Source organism: Aspergillus tanneri, assembly GCF_003426965.1.
Source record: "Aspergillus tanneri strain NIH1004 chromosome Unknown AapTan_8_pilon_pilon_pilon, whole genome shotgun sequence".
Taxonomy (NCBI): Eukaryota; Fungi; Ascomycota; class Eurotiomycetes; order Eurotiales; family Aspergillaceae; genus Aspergillus; species Aspergillus tanneri.
This window is the reverse complement of record NW_022984635.1, coordinates 1,614,685-1,627,097: the sequence shown is the minus strand read 5'-3', so window position 1 is coordinate 1,627,097 and position 12,413 is coordinate 1,614,685. Positions and strand designations below refer to the sequence as shown.

The 12,413-nt window shown below is 50.0% G+C and overlaps 4 protein-coding genes across 4 annotated transcripts; 3 read left to right on the top strand and 1 right to left on the bottom strand.

Moving 5' to 3' along the window:
- Nucleotides 1–527: 527 nt before the first annotated feature.
- farB1 (putative C6 transcription factor (Ctf1B)) lies at nt 528–3,313 on the top strand (the record flags this gene model as incomplete). Its single annotated transcript, XM_033575711.1, has 3 exons — nt 528–784; nt 876–1,063; nt 1,128–3,313. The coding sequence occupies 3 exons, from the start codon at nt 528–530 to the stop codon at nt 3,311–3,313; spliced, it is 2,631 nt and encodes an 876-aa protein (XP_033421566.1).
- A 1,180-nt stretch (nt 3,314–4,493) lies between these two features.
- ATNIH1004_011144 (S10 family peptidase) lies at nt 4,494–6,672 on the top strand (the record flags this gene model as incomplete). Its single annotated transcript, XM_033575710.1, has 10 exons — nt 4,494–4,839; nt 4,896–5,000; nt 5,063–5,179; nt 5,236–5,359; nt 5,412–5,427; nt 5,478–5,594; nt 5,661–5,711; nt 5,773–5,926; nt 5,987–6,045; nt 6,109–6,672. The coding sequence occupies 10 exons, from the start codon at nt 4,494–4,496 to the stop codon at nt 6,670–6,672; spliced, it is 1,653 nt and encodes a 550-aa protein (XP_033421565.1).
- Nucleotides 6,673–7,202: 530 nt separating this feature from the next.
- Nucleotides 7,203–8,976, bottom strand: ATNIH1004_011143 (unc-93 family MFS transporter; the record flags this gene model as incomplete). The annotated part of the gene is made up of 4 exons (XM_033575709.1): nt 7,203–7,431; nt 7,516–7,611; nt 7,681–8,288; nt 8,392–8,976. The coding sequence occupies 4 exons, from the start codon at nt 8,974–8,976 to the stop codon at nt 7,203–7,205; spliced, it is 1,518 nt and encodes a 505-aa protein (XP_033421564.1).
- A 2,046-nt stretch (nt 8,977–11,022) lies between these two features.
- Nucleotides 11,023–12,371, top strand: ATNIH1004_011142 (N-acetylglucosamine-6-phosphate deacetylase; the record flags this gene model as incomplete). Its single annotated transcript, XM_033575708.1, has 2 exons — nt 11,023–11,394; nt 11,457–12,371. The coding sequence occupies 2 exons, from the start codon at nt 11,023–11,025 to the stop codon at nt 12,369–12,371; spliced, it is 1,287 nt and encodes a 428-aa protein (XP_033421563.1).
- Nucleotides 12,372–12,413: the final 42 nt, after the last annotated feature.

The window sequence follows — 12,413 nt, the reverse complement described above, 5'->3', positions numbered from 1 at the left end:
GGGGGGAGGCAACCTTGACGAGTGGATCTGGGGCTCATCGTCATCCCCAACTTGCCTCCTGATTCCTGACCTGAGAATTCACGGGGTTCATATTTAAGCATTGCTTCTCCCCGGCCCCAGGTCTCGCCTTGATTTCGACCCTCTTGGACGAAAATCATGGGATTGGGCGAGATTTTGAAAACAATATAAAAAACTTATATTCCCTCTTTCCCTTTTTCGTTCTATAGTTTGGCCTTTTGGTCTAATATCATTATTCATTCACCTCTAGTATCCTTTTTTTTTTTTTTTTTTGTTTCTCCTAGAGAGATTTTAGAGAGGCTTTTTTTTTTTAACAAAAAAGAGAAAGAAAGCTCTCCACTCTTGCTTACTTCTCCCCCTCCCCCTCCTACGTCTTTGGCACTCCTCGGACATTTTTCAGTGCCTCTATACAGAGTGTCCTATACAAACCCCAAACCCCCCCACCATCGTTTTTACGAAGCCTCTTGGCCAACTAATGTACCAAATTAATTGACGAACACTCGCCCCCAATGACTGACCTCACTACGTCATCCACTTCAACATCAACGACAAACAATGCCGTCGAGTTGGAGTCGAAAGGGAAGCGAAAGGCTTCTAACGCCGGTCTTGCCGCTAATTCCCGTCCAGTAAAAAGGCGGGCGTCGAAGGCCTGCTGTTGCTGCCGGGCTCGCAAAGTTCGGTGTGATGTGGTGGAGAATGGCTCGCCCTGTACGAATTGCCGCTTGGACCAGGTAGAATGCGTCGTCACCGAGAGCAAAAGGAGAAAGTTCGTCCATGTCGATAGCCTCTTCTGTTTACTTCACCAGCCCCAAGAGTGCCAGCTAACCTCAAGTGCTCATCTTTGCCTCTATGTCCAGGAAATCGCGTGTTGAGATTGACAATGCCAACCATCAGCTCGGTCAGTCGCCGCCTGAGGTTTCTGATGATGGTGAGAGTTTCATCAGGAGACTCAGCGAATGCCACGGGCTCCCTGATGTTGCACTCGCATCTCCGTCACAACGCTCTGTAGATTTGGATCAAGGGCAGCACATGCCACACCTGTTATGTTCGTATTCCCTTCAATGCGTGGTCGCGCCCTCTCACATTTGTTAATATTGAGTGGTTTGTAGATCAAAGCCAGGCCAACAGAATTGGTACCGCTGAGCGATATCAAAGAAGGATGGCCCCCAACCCGGCTGTGCCTGCCTCCATGCCTCTACATCATTTTACTTCGCAGATTCAGCAGCTGCTGGATCCCTCCTTCAACAATGATCGGTCCAGTGGGATTGTTCTGCCAGATTACATTCGAGGGTTGCCTCCTCGACTACAGAAAGAGGATATTGACTATTTAGCAATGAAGGGAGCTTTGACTGTCCCGGATGTGGCACTGCGGAACGAGTTGCTTAAAGCATACATACACTACGTGCACACGTATATGCCCCTCTTAGATCTGGAGGAGTTTCTGCAGACGATCGTGCAGAACGATGGCATTCGACGGATGAGTCTATTGCTCTTCCAAGCGGTGATGTTTGCGGGGACGGCGTTTGTAGATCTCAAGCATCTCCAGGCAGCCGGCTACCCGTCCCGAAAAGCGGCACGCAAAGCATTTTTTCAACGAGCCAGACTACTGTACGACTTCGATTACGAGGTCGACCGGATCTCGCTTGTTCAGTCCTTGCTTTTGATGACTTACTGGTACGAAACCCCTGATGACCAAAAGGATACTTGGCACTGGATGGGTGTCAGCCTGTCTCTCGCCCACACCATCGGGCTGCATCGCGACCCTGGGAACTCTCGCATGAGCCTCCGGCGCCAGCGGATGTGGAAGCGCATCTGGTGGAGCACGTATACCCGCGACCGCCTGATTGCTTTGGGAATGAGACGCCCCATGCGTGTCAAGGACGACGACTGCGATGTGCCCATGTTGACCCTGGACGACTTCGAATTCTACCCGTTCTCCCCCGAAATTGTCAGCATGGTTGGCAACTCCGAGATCCTGCAAAGTGTCAGTCATCAGAAGCAGCTAGCTCTGATGTTTATCGAGAAGGCAAAACTCTGTCTCTGTGTTAGTCACGTCCTTTCAGCTCAGTACTCGGTTTTGAGCCATAAATTCGGGGGAACGATGGAGACGACTATGATGTTAGTCCCGAAGAAGTCGTCCGCAGAGACCTTTGAGGTTCGACGTTGCGACCAGGAGTTGGAAGACTGGCTGGCCCATCTTCCTGTGGAGATTAAATATTCCCCCGCTGCACCTTCGAATCTAACGGAGGTGCAAGAAGTCCTCCATTCTCACCGTGCTTTGCTCAAGATGGTCTACCTTACAACCTCCAGCGCGCTCCACCGCCCCCAGGTTCTTCCTGCCATCCCATTCCCGTCAACGGACGCCGAGCTACAGGAGATCTCGCGGAACAAGGTTCGATTCGCCGCGGTAGAGATCACCAATATTGCCCAGGATTTGCACAGCCTGGACCTCACTCGATATTTCCCCACCACTGGAGTTACGGTGCTCCTGCCGGCAGTGATCATCCATCTTCTCGATATTAAGTCTAGCGATCCAAATATCCGCATGACTAGTCTGCAGCGTTTCTACCAGTGCATGCGCATCCTGCAGCGTTTGCGAGAGATCTACGCCTCGGCCGACTTCGCGACGTCGTTCCTGGAGGCGGCCATTCGCAAGGCTGGCATTCAGCTTACTGTCTCGCCGCAGGACGTACAGAGTGGATCTGGAAACAAGCTCGGGGTGGCTGCGCGCGTCAGCACCCTGACTCCACCTCCAGACTCTCTTGCGCAGAAGATCCCTGATTTGACGTATCCCAAGTCCGATGGCACCGGAATGGCCACGCAAGTGAAGGAGCAAGAGGCGATATTTGCCTCGACTCCTCCACCGTCCGACGGCAGCGAGAACGGCAGCACTAATAATATCAACCCGCGCTACCCCCGGGACTCGTTCAGTATCCCCAACATGGATCCCGAGCTAAGTCTCAGCGAACTGATGGACCTGGCAAACGATGCGGAGGTGACACAGAACGACTTTGATGCTTTGATCAACTTCGACGATGCTGGTGCAGAACTCTTTCCGGCGGACAATAGCCTTAACCCCAGCGGTAATAACCCTGGTGGGAAGAGTTATGGTTTTGGCTTGGGTTCCATGAACGGGATACCGGATGTGATGGGATTCGATCCCGGGAATAAAGGGGTTGATTTGATGAACTTCTGCAACCATGCAACCGCCACCGTCACCGTTACAGACCCGCCACGGTCCGAAGCTCACTGCATCAACACCGATCTTGATGCCGAACTGGGGCTTAATATCTGAACCAGGAAGGGTGATTGATATCTTCATGATATTTTGGCCGAATTTTCAAGTGTATATATATTGATTTCTTTTGTGTGGTTGTTGGCGCGTCTTGGCATTAATCCTTTCCATAGGTGCTTACAAACCAAAAGGCGCATGATCTGGATGCATTCTTTTTTTGGGGGGGTCACTATCTTTTGATTAGATATGTATAGTGACCCCAGAAGGGCGTGTGTTTTAAGTTTATAGCGGCTGAAAAGCCCGAGATGAGAAATGAATTATTACTTACTCTTATTACTCTTAACTATTACTCTTAACTATTACTCCGTATTGCTTGATACCTTGTATTGCTTGTTGCCTTAGTCCGCCCAATATTTGTCCTTGCCCCTTTTTGGCAGGTGTTTATTCTCGTGATCCCGTGCCGTCTCTCGATTGTTTCTCTTTCTCTTTCTCTCTAATCCCTTCCCCCTCATTCAAACCCAACCCAACCATTGTCCTTCCTTTTCAATGGCGTCCACCTTGACTGACCCCTCATCTCTTTTGTATGACCATTGCTACCGCGATGCATGCATTCGTTCGCTTTCCTACGAGATCTCCAAGGGACCTAGAGGACCACGCGGTGAGCCTGCCGATCTTACCCTTTCGTGGCCGCTTCATTCTCCCCGCACGCATAAGCCTAATCTGGATCCCCTGTTCGGACGGACTGAGTGTGTTTGCCTGTCTGACTGCGTGCAATAAATGGGTTCTCCGCTCAAGGGATCAAGGATACTGGAACCTGAGCGGTGGAGATGCCCAATAATGGCGCAATCCGCAGGGTTGGCCTTGCGCCATCATACTGTCGCCTGGCTCTAGTGCTGGCTATTCCTATCAGTCGGTCTGGTCGGGCGCTCATTTATGGGGTTCCGCATGCTACCCTGTTATCTTGCTGGTCACTTCCATAACTAGCCGAGATATAGATTTCAACTCACTTTTCCCCTCTCGCCATGTGGGCCGCAGATCGATCTGAAAACCCGGCACTTCTCTATTGTATAAAGCCCACGGATGCGGCCCCTGATTGAGCTGGAATCGATTTAAGTTCAGTGCGGTTGCTGGTCTATCTCCTCGGTCTTCCTTTTCTTTGTACCGTTGTCGGTGCCTAACACCAGTACGCACATCCTCACCAGGCCAATCTTGCCCTACATCACTGTCCACCCCTGGGACAATGCGTACGTCCGGTGTGCTGCTGTCACTGGCCGTGGCCGGTTGGGCTCGCTCTCTTAGTAGACCAGCTCCTGTCATCACAAGACGACAGTTGCCCAAGGACCCTACTGGTGTCAAGACTATCACTACCCCTAACAACGTCACCATCCGGTATAAGGAGCCTGGGAAAGAGGGTGTCTGTGAGACGACACCGGGCGTCAATTCGTATTCAGGATACGTTGATCTTTCCCCCGCCTCGCATACCTTCTTTTGGTTTTTCGAGGCTCGGCACGATCCAGAGAATGCCCCAATCACCCTCTGGCTAAACGGTGGCCCTGGAAGCGATTCCTTAATTGGCCTCTTTGAAGGTGAGAACTACCTCTCCGGCTCTCAAGGGCAACAATGCTTATATATTCAAAATCAGAGCTGGGACCTTGCCAGGTCAACTCCAACATTGAATCTTACCTCAATCCTCACTCGTGGAATGAGGTCTCCAATGTTCTTTTCCTCTCCCAGCCATTGGGGGTTGGTAAGTCCCGTCCTGTGCCTTACATATGCTCCTTCTTTTGTAGCTCACATTGTTCTTTGCAGGGTTCTCTTACAGTGAGACGGAGGAGGGCTCAATAAACCCCGTTACGGAAGTGGTCGAAAATAGCACCTACGATGGGGTCAAGGGCCGCTACCCCAAGATTGATGCCACTATCACAGGTAATCCCTACCCAAGCGGCTCGAATGCCCGACTCTTCTGATCCCGAGGATTCCAGATACTACGGAGCTTGCTGCAGAAGCTGCTTGGGAAGTACTTCAAGGTTTCCTTGGTATTTTACCACAGCTGGACTCAAAGATCAAGTCTAAGGATTTCAGTCTGTGGACAGAAAGCTATGGAGGGTGAGTGTCTCAGCATATTTTCTGGTTTTGGGATATGCTAACCATGCCCCAGGCACTATGGACCAGCCGTAAGTATTTTGCTGCAACATGTTCTTGTAACAGAGACTCACGGGTGTAGTTTTTCAACTATTTTCATGAGCAAAACGAAAAGATTGCCAACGGCGAGACCGATGGTATCCGTCTGAATTTCAATTCTTTAGGAATAATCAACGGGATCATTGATGAGGCCATCCAGGTATGAGGAAGATGCGCTCACTTGATTAAGGCCTTCATACTACTAGTGGCTAACAACGACTCACAGGCAAATTATTTCGCAGAGTTTGCAGTGAATAATACCTATGGGATCAAGGCTGTGGGTCATCCATTAATGTGGCTATTGGAGTGGCTAGGAATTACTGACCATTTGTGGACAGATAAACGAGACTGTTTATAACTACATGAAATTTGCAAACAATATGCCAAACGGATGCCAGGACCAGGTCGCTCTGTGTAAGAAGACCAACAGGACGTCACTGGCTGATTACTCTCTCTGCACTGAAGCAACCAATATGTGCAGAGACAATGTTGGTATGTTTGACAAACTGACCAAACCTATTGGGGAAAAATAGTAGCTAAATTATTCAACAGAAGGGCCATACTACCAGTTTGGAGGCCGCGGTGTATATGATATCCGACATCCGTACGACGTAAGGGAAGCATACACCCTATTAATGTGTAATTATTGCTAACCTGAAGTGAATAATTCACAGGATCCTACACCTCCCCCCTACTACAACAAATACCTCGAAAAGGATTCGGTTATGAATGCTATCGGAGTCAATATTAATTACACCCAATCCAACAACGACGTCTACTATGCCTTCCAGCAGACGGGTGACTTCGTCTGGCCTAATTTCATCGAAGACCTGGAGGAGATCCTCAAGCTCCCTGTGCGGGTATCCCTCATCTATGGGGACGCCGACTATATCTGCAACTGGTTCGGCGGCGAGGCTGTCTCCCTCGCACTAAACTATACGCACGCAGACAAATTCAGGGCTGCGGGGTACACCCCACTGACTGTCGATGGAGTTGAGTATGGAGAGACTCGCGAGTACGGTAATTTCTCGTTCACTCGTGTGTACGAAGCTGGCCATGAGGTCCCGTATTATCAACCCATCGCCGCGCTCCAGCTGTTTAACCGCACCCTATTCGGATGGGATATTGCGAAGGGAACGAGAAAAATCTGGCCTGGGTATACCACCAATGGAACCGCGAAGGCGACACATACGGAGTCATCTGTAGCGCTGCCTTCTGCGACCCCAACCAAGCACTAGGGCACACTGTCTTTCTTGTGAGCACGTTGTACATAGCGTGGGGGATCAATTCTAATAAATTGTGATGTAATTACAGGGATAATTCTGCTGGCGACAAGGTAAAATGTAAGATTTAGAGAGACATTGTTCTTACATCAATGTCCATGTCATGGACGGCATGCTGCAGGAATCACAACATGGTCGATACAATATAGGTGCTGGTCATGTACATCAGAACTGGTCGTAATACAGGGTGGATCCTCATAGCCGAGGAAGCGAGGGAGAGAAAAAAAAAAAGCAAAGAAAAAAGAAAAAAAATCCAGTTCATTATCCACAATCGTTAGTATAAATACAAAGATTGAAAACATTTCGATGCACAGGCTGTAAAATATCCACCAATACGTGCCCGGAAAAAAATCTAAACAAAAAATAAACTTGGAACACAGAAGCAATGAACTGGGCACGAAAACAACCAGTTAATCGTGCCGTAGTCGTTGCATGAAATATACCGCAATTGGTGAGGTAAAAATACAACTATAGCCAAATCATAATCATGCAATGGGCACATGCTTCTCGTCCCTCTTCTCAGTCGGTTGATCTTCCATGGGAATGCCCATCACATCTTGTGCCGTCTCATCGGAGAACCTAAGGTCGTCATCCACGTCTGAGTGCTCCTTGATCTTGAATAGAATCACAGGGGAGGCAATCAGGAGACTGCCAAGAAGTAAGCCCCAACAGGAGGCAAATTCGGTCATGAAAGGTGTTTCCACTCCCTCCATTCTGAGAAGATCAACTATATTAGCATGGGCTTCCCTTTGTAAGGAAAATTTGTCTCGAAGGACAGAGCATCACGATAGAACTTACCGCCACATTCCCGCCGCACCAGCAGATTGGATCCCCTTGTAGAAACCTGCAAAGTTGGCTAATTTACGGCCATTGTTTGTGAGGGACCCCATGAACCTGAATATAGATGCGTGTCAGTCGGCATTCAGCGTTGAAAAAAGAGAGCCCGGGGGGTAGGCCACTGACCAATAAGCACAAGTTTGGAAAGCGGCGTCGTAGAAACCGTAGAACATGTATAGGAACATGGGTCCAACATAGCCGCTGCTGGTGAAGTCTTTGGGTTCTAAGACGGTTTCGCGGGTATACTGCTTCTGGAAAGCATATCCACCACCCCAGATGCCCATAGTGATAGAAAAAAGGAGGAACAGGTTGATTCTGGCCCGCATGGGACGGGAATAATATTTCATATCGAGAGTGTAACCAAAAACCAAGGCGCCAACCATTTGCATGAGCCAGTAGAGAAGACTGTTCAGCGATCGGGTGCGCACATTGAAGTATGAGCCATTGACGCTGTTGAAGTGATAGCCATAGAACCAGTTGCTTGCCAAAAACAGTGGAAAGAACAGTACAATGTAATAGTCGCTGCGTAGTGTTTCGTAGAGACCGATGAATTCAGATTTCCACGTTGGGTTTTTCATCACAATAACATGCGAACCATCCTTGCGCTGGACGCACTTGGAATCGCATAGACACCAGGCGAGGGCAAAACCAACCGCCATGAGCACCATGAAGGCGATGTATGTACCATCATTGACTCGACCCGCATCTGAGTGCATGTTCTGTCCAAGGGGAATCTGTGTGCATACGAAGTCAGCTATCTTTTCCTTTCGACTTGTCGGGTTCTCTTCTGCTTCCCAGGGAGCATCAGCAAAACGAGTGGGGGCACTTCAGACTCACCAAACTGCCGATAACGCCACCGAAGTTGAAAATGACCCAGAAGATGGAGATAAATTTTCCCTTTTCTTTCTCCTGCGGATAGCTCATCATGACAGCTCCTTGGGCGCACCACAGTAGGCCACCGCAAACACCCAAGAGGGCACCCGCAAAGATGAGGAAGCCGGCATTCTGGTTATGATTGTAGGAAAGGAGGGATGCTACATAGAGGAAGTAGCCAAAGCCACCAACGGAGAGAGTTAGGCGGAGGCCAACACGGTTGGTAATGGAGCCGGCGAAGAAACCGACTACGGCAAAAGTGCTGTACAAAGCGGTGTTTGCATTGCTGACATCAGTCTTATTGACCTGACCACCACCTCCGAGACCACTGACGGCATTGAACATGCCGGGACAGAGGAAGCAAACAAAGGAGACCAATATCAGCTGGGCCTCCGGGGAAGCAAACCAAGGCAGTGTCCATGGTCCGACTTTCCATGGTCTATACATCCACGGCTTCCCAGCGACGGAGATACCGGCCTCAGCATCTGAGGTGCTTGTGGGGACCTCCTTCTCGGGTTGGTGCTCTTCGCCTGAGGTCGATGCCGCCATTTTGGGCACCGAAGATAGGAGGAGACAGGGATTGGGAAGTTTAGAGCAACTGAATGGCGGATAGCTCGTTAAATGCTGCGGCTAGTTCGCACGTAAAGTCAGCTTAAGCCGTCGCTCCGCCAGTGAAAATTGGGTGTGCTAGAGGCAGGTAGACGTTTGTCACTCTACAACTCAAGAAATCGGCCTTCAAGAGGTAAGTAAATATTCCAAGCATAAGAGTGACATCCACGAAGAAGGGGGTGAAAGGAATGGAAGGAGAAGGGGGTACGCGGAGGGAGCAAAAGAAGAAAATAATCGACAGAGAATGGAGGGGGAACAACAAACAAACAGCCAGGAATGTTGTGTCCGCGATGAATCCGGGGTAGAGAACGAGGGGAGGGCAGGAAACAAATAGTCGCGTGCATTGCAGAATCTGCCCATATTTACTTACCCCATGCCAAGGAGATTTTTTTTTAAATTTTTTTTAGCAGCGCCTATATCCAGCTAGTGCGGAGTAGTCGTTACTACTGAGCTAGCTGATGGAGCCACCCAGATATGGCCTGAGACTCTTTCGTCGCAGTCTGGAGGCAGTGAGGCCGAGAGACAAGAGTGGATAGTCTCAAAATAATAGATACCACGCTACAACCCGGAGTGGAGTGGCAGTGGAAAAGACGAGAAATCTCAACCAGGGCGACATCGTGCTGGGCGATCTTTTGGGGCTTTTTCGTCACTCCACTCTCTCCATGGCAAGCGAGCGGAACCCGGGGAATCGTGGCAAACATGTGGATGATTAATCGATCATCTGCCTTTTCTCATTTCTCGCCATTGACTCCATCCTGCGGGGATCGGCGAAATGAGCAAAGCGAACGACAGGGATTTGCAGCCATGCCGAAGCCTTTCCGAAGCCGATCGGCTTCATCTGATCCTGACGAGCACCGGCCGTGAGATAGTGCAAGGTACTAAATATGTATTTAGGTAGAGATTAGGCAGGGGTCTCTAAGGAGTAGTCGTAGTCGTCTATGATAGGAACGGACGTGATTCCCCGATGAGATCACGGACCAATTATCACCAATGCCAATGTCGGCTGTCAGAAAAAGAAAGATAAAATTAAAAAAAAAAAAAACAAATGCAACGAGAACCCGATCCAGGGAATGGCCCGAAGGGACGGTAACATCGGCTGCTTGCAACGGTGGCCGAATGCGGGGAGGTGTGACTGTGGTACCTACGGTACTGTAAGGATTGCTTCTCTAATTACTCCGAGTAACTACTAGGTAGGTACCTAGGTGCTATAGTCTATTATCTTTGAGGATCAGTCGGTCAGATGGAGAACTAATATGTCGGGACGGAGCTAGCCTTATTAGTATGTGCCGAATTGATGGATCATGCTAAAGCATGATGACGCCCAGGAGAAACAGGAAAGAAAAGCCATGCATTTATCCTGTTTAATACTTGCAACTGCCGTTGTCAAAGTATGTACATGCCTATCATAGGGTCTGTCCATGCATACACACCCCAGAATTCCTGTTTCGTACCGACCTACCAGAGACCTTCGGTATTCCTAAGAGGTTAGCGTATCCTGTATGGTATATACAGTACAGGTAACAAATTGGTATGTACGGAGTACTCATACGAGTGGCAACAAGAGTCTGAAAGAAAGCACGACAACACTGAGTCAGCAACGTGCCATCTCCATTTCCCCGTTCAACGTCACATGGAGGCCAGGTGGATCCAGTCTTGGTATGTGCCAGGGCCATCGAAACGTGCCTGGGAGATTTGTCCCTGTCCTTAAGTCTACGTACGGAGTACCTGGTATGTAATACTAGGTACATAGTACTCCGTAGGTACTACAATCTTCGATGTCACCATGTAGTCGTCTTCCCTCAAGGTTTCCTTGATTCCCCAGGTGGGGTTGCGAGTAGTAGATTCCCACATTCATCATCGTCATCAACTTTTACTACTCATATTCCCCCGTCTTCGTCCCCGTTTATCTTTTTCTGAGACCATCCTAGTCCTCTTCTTGTCTCGGCTTGATTGTCAGGCATCCCCATCTTCACCTGAGCCGCCACCATGCCGGGCAAGACCGCGTCGCCACCGCGCATCACAAAATTCACTAACTGTCGAATCATCAAGGGCAATGATCTTATCGAGCAAGATGTCTGGATCGATTCCCTTTCCGGCAAGATTCTTCGAGCACAGGAGGCGTTTTATGGACTGCATCTCTCCCCCGACGAGGTCATCGATTTGAACGGCCGTATTCTTGCTCCTGGCCTGATCGATGTGCAACTAAACGGCGCCCAAGGCTTCGATTTTTCCGTTCCTCGATCTTCCAAGGAAGAATACGATGAAGGGTTGCGCATGGTCAACAAGGGCCTCGCCCGCACAGGCGTTACCTCATATCTCCCGACCGTTGTTAGCTCCACCCCGGAGGTGTACTGGAAGGTGAGCCCTCTCTTCAGCCCGTTCTGGTCACTACCCTGAAGAAATTAACCGAGTTCTAAAAGGTACTCCCTTCACTGGGTCCCTCAGGAGGCGAGCATCGTGGAGAGGATGGGGCAGAATCACTAGGTGCTCATGTGGAAGGCCCATTTATTAGCCCAGGCCGGAACGGAATCCATAAAACCGAAGTCCTACGGGCCGCGAAGACTTTCGAAGACCTACTGGAGTGTTACGGTAAGGAAAACCTGACCGGGGACTCTCAAACAGTGAAGATGGTCACCGCCGCTCCTGAGGTCGGCAACATGGTCGGCAACATTTCCTCGTTGACCTCCAAGGGCATCATATACTCCATCGGTCATTCGGATGCCACGTACGAGCAGGCCTTGACGGCCACTAGGCAAGGTGCGACTATGATCACCCACCTTTTCAATGCCATGCGACCTTTCTACCATCGGAACCCGGGCGTTTTTGGCCTTTTGGGTCAAAGCGAGCGCCGTCGACCCTATTATGGCGTGATTGCAGACGGCATCCATCTCCACCCTACCTCCATCCGGATTGCATATAACGCCCACCCAGATGGACTCATCCTCGTAACCGATGCTATGAAACTATGCGGCCTTCCAGATGGTGTCTACGAGTGGACCAATGGCGAGCGGATCGTAAAGACTGGTGCCCGTCTAACTCTTGAAGGGTCCGACAAGATTGCAGGCAGCTCCGCTACACTCATCGAGTGCGTCAATAATTTCCGCCGATGGTCGGGGGCATCGACCGCAGAGGCTCTCAGTTCGGTGACGGCTACCCCGGCACGCCTTCTGGGGTTGGAAGGGGTTAAAGGATCCCTGGATAGCGGTGCGGATGCAGACCTGGTAGTCCTCAGTGACGTGGAGGATCCCTACTCGGGGCCCACTTTAGTCGTTGACCAGGTATGGAAGAGGGGAGTTAAGATCTACGATACAGAAAAAGAGGCTGGGAACTGTTAGGCTCACAGGTTAGGGTGCAAGGATTCGTTGGCGTTTGATCCA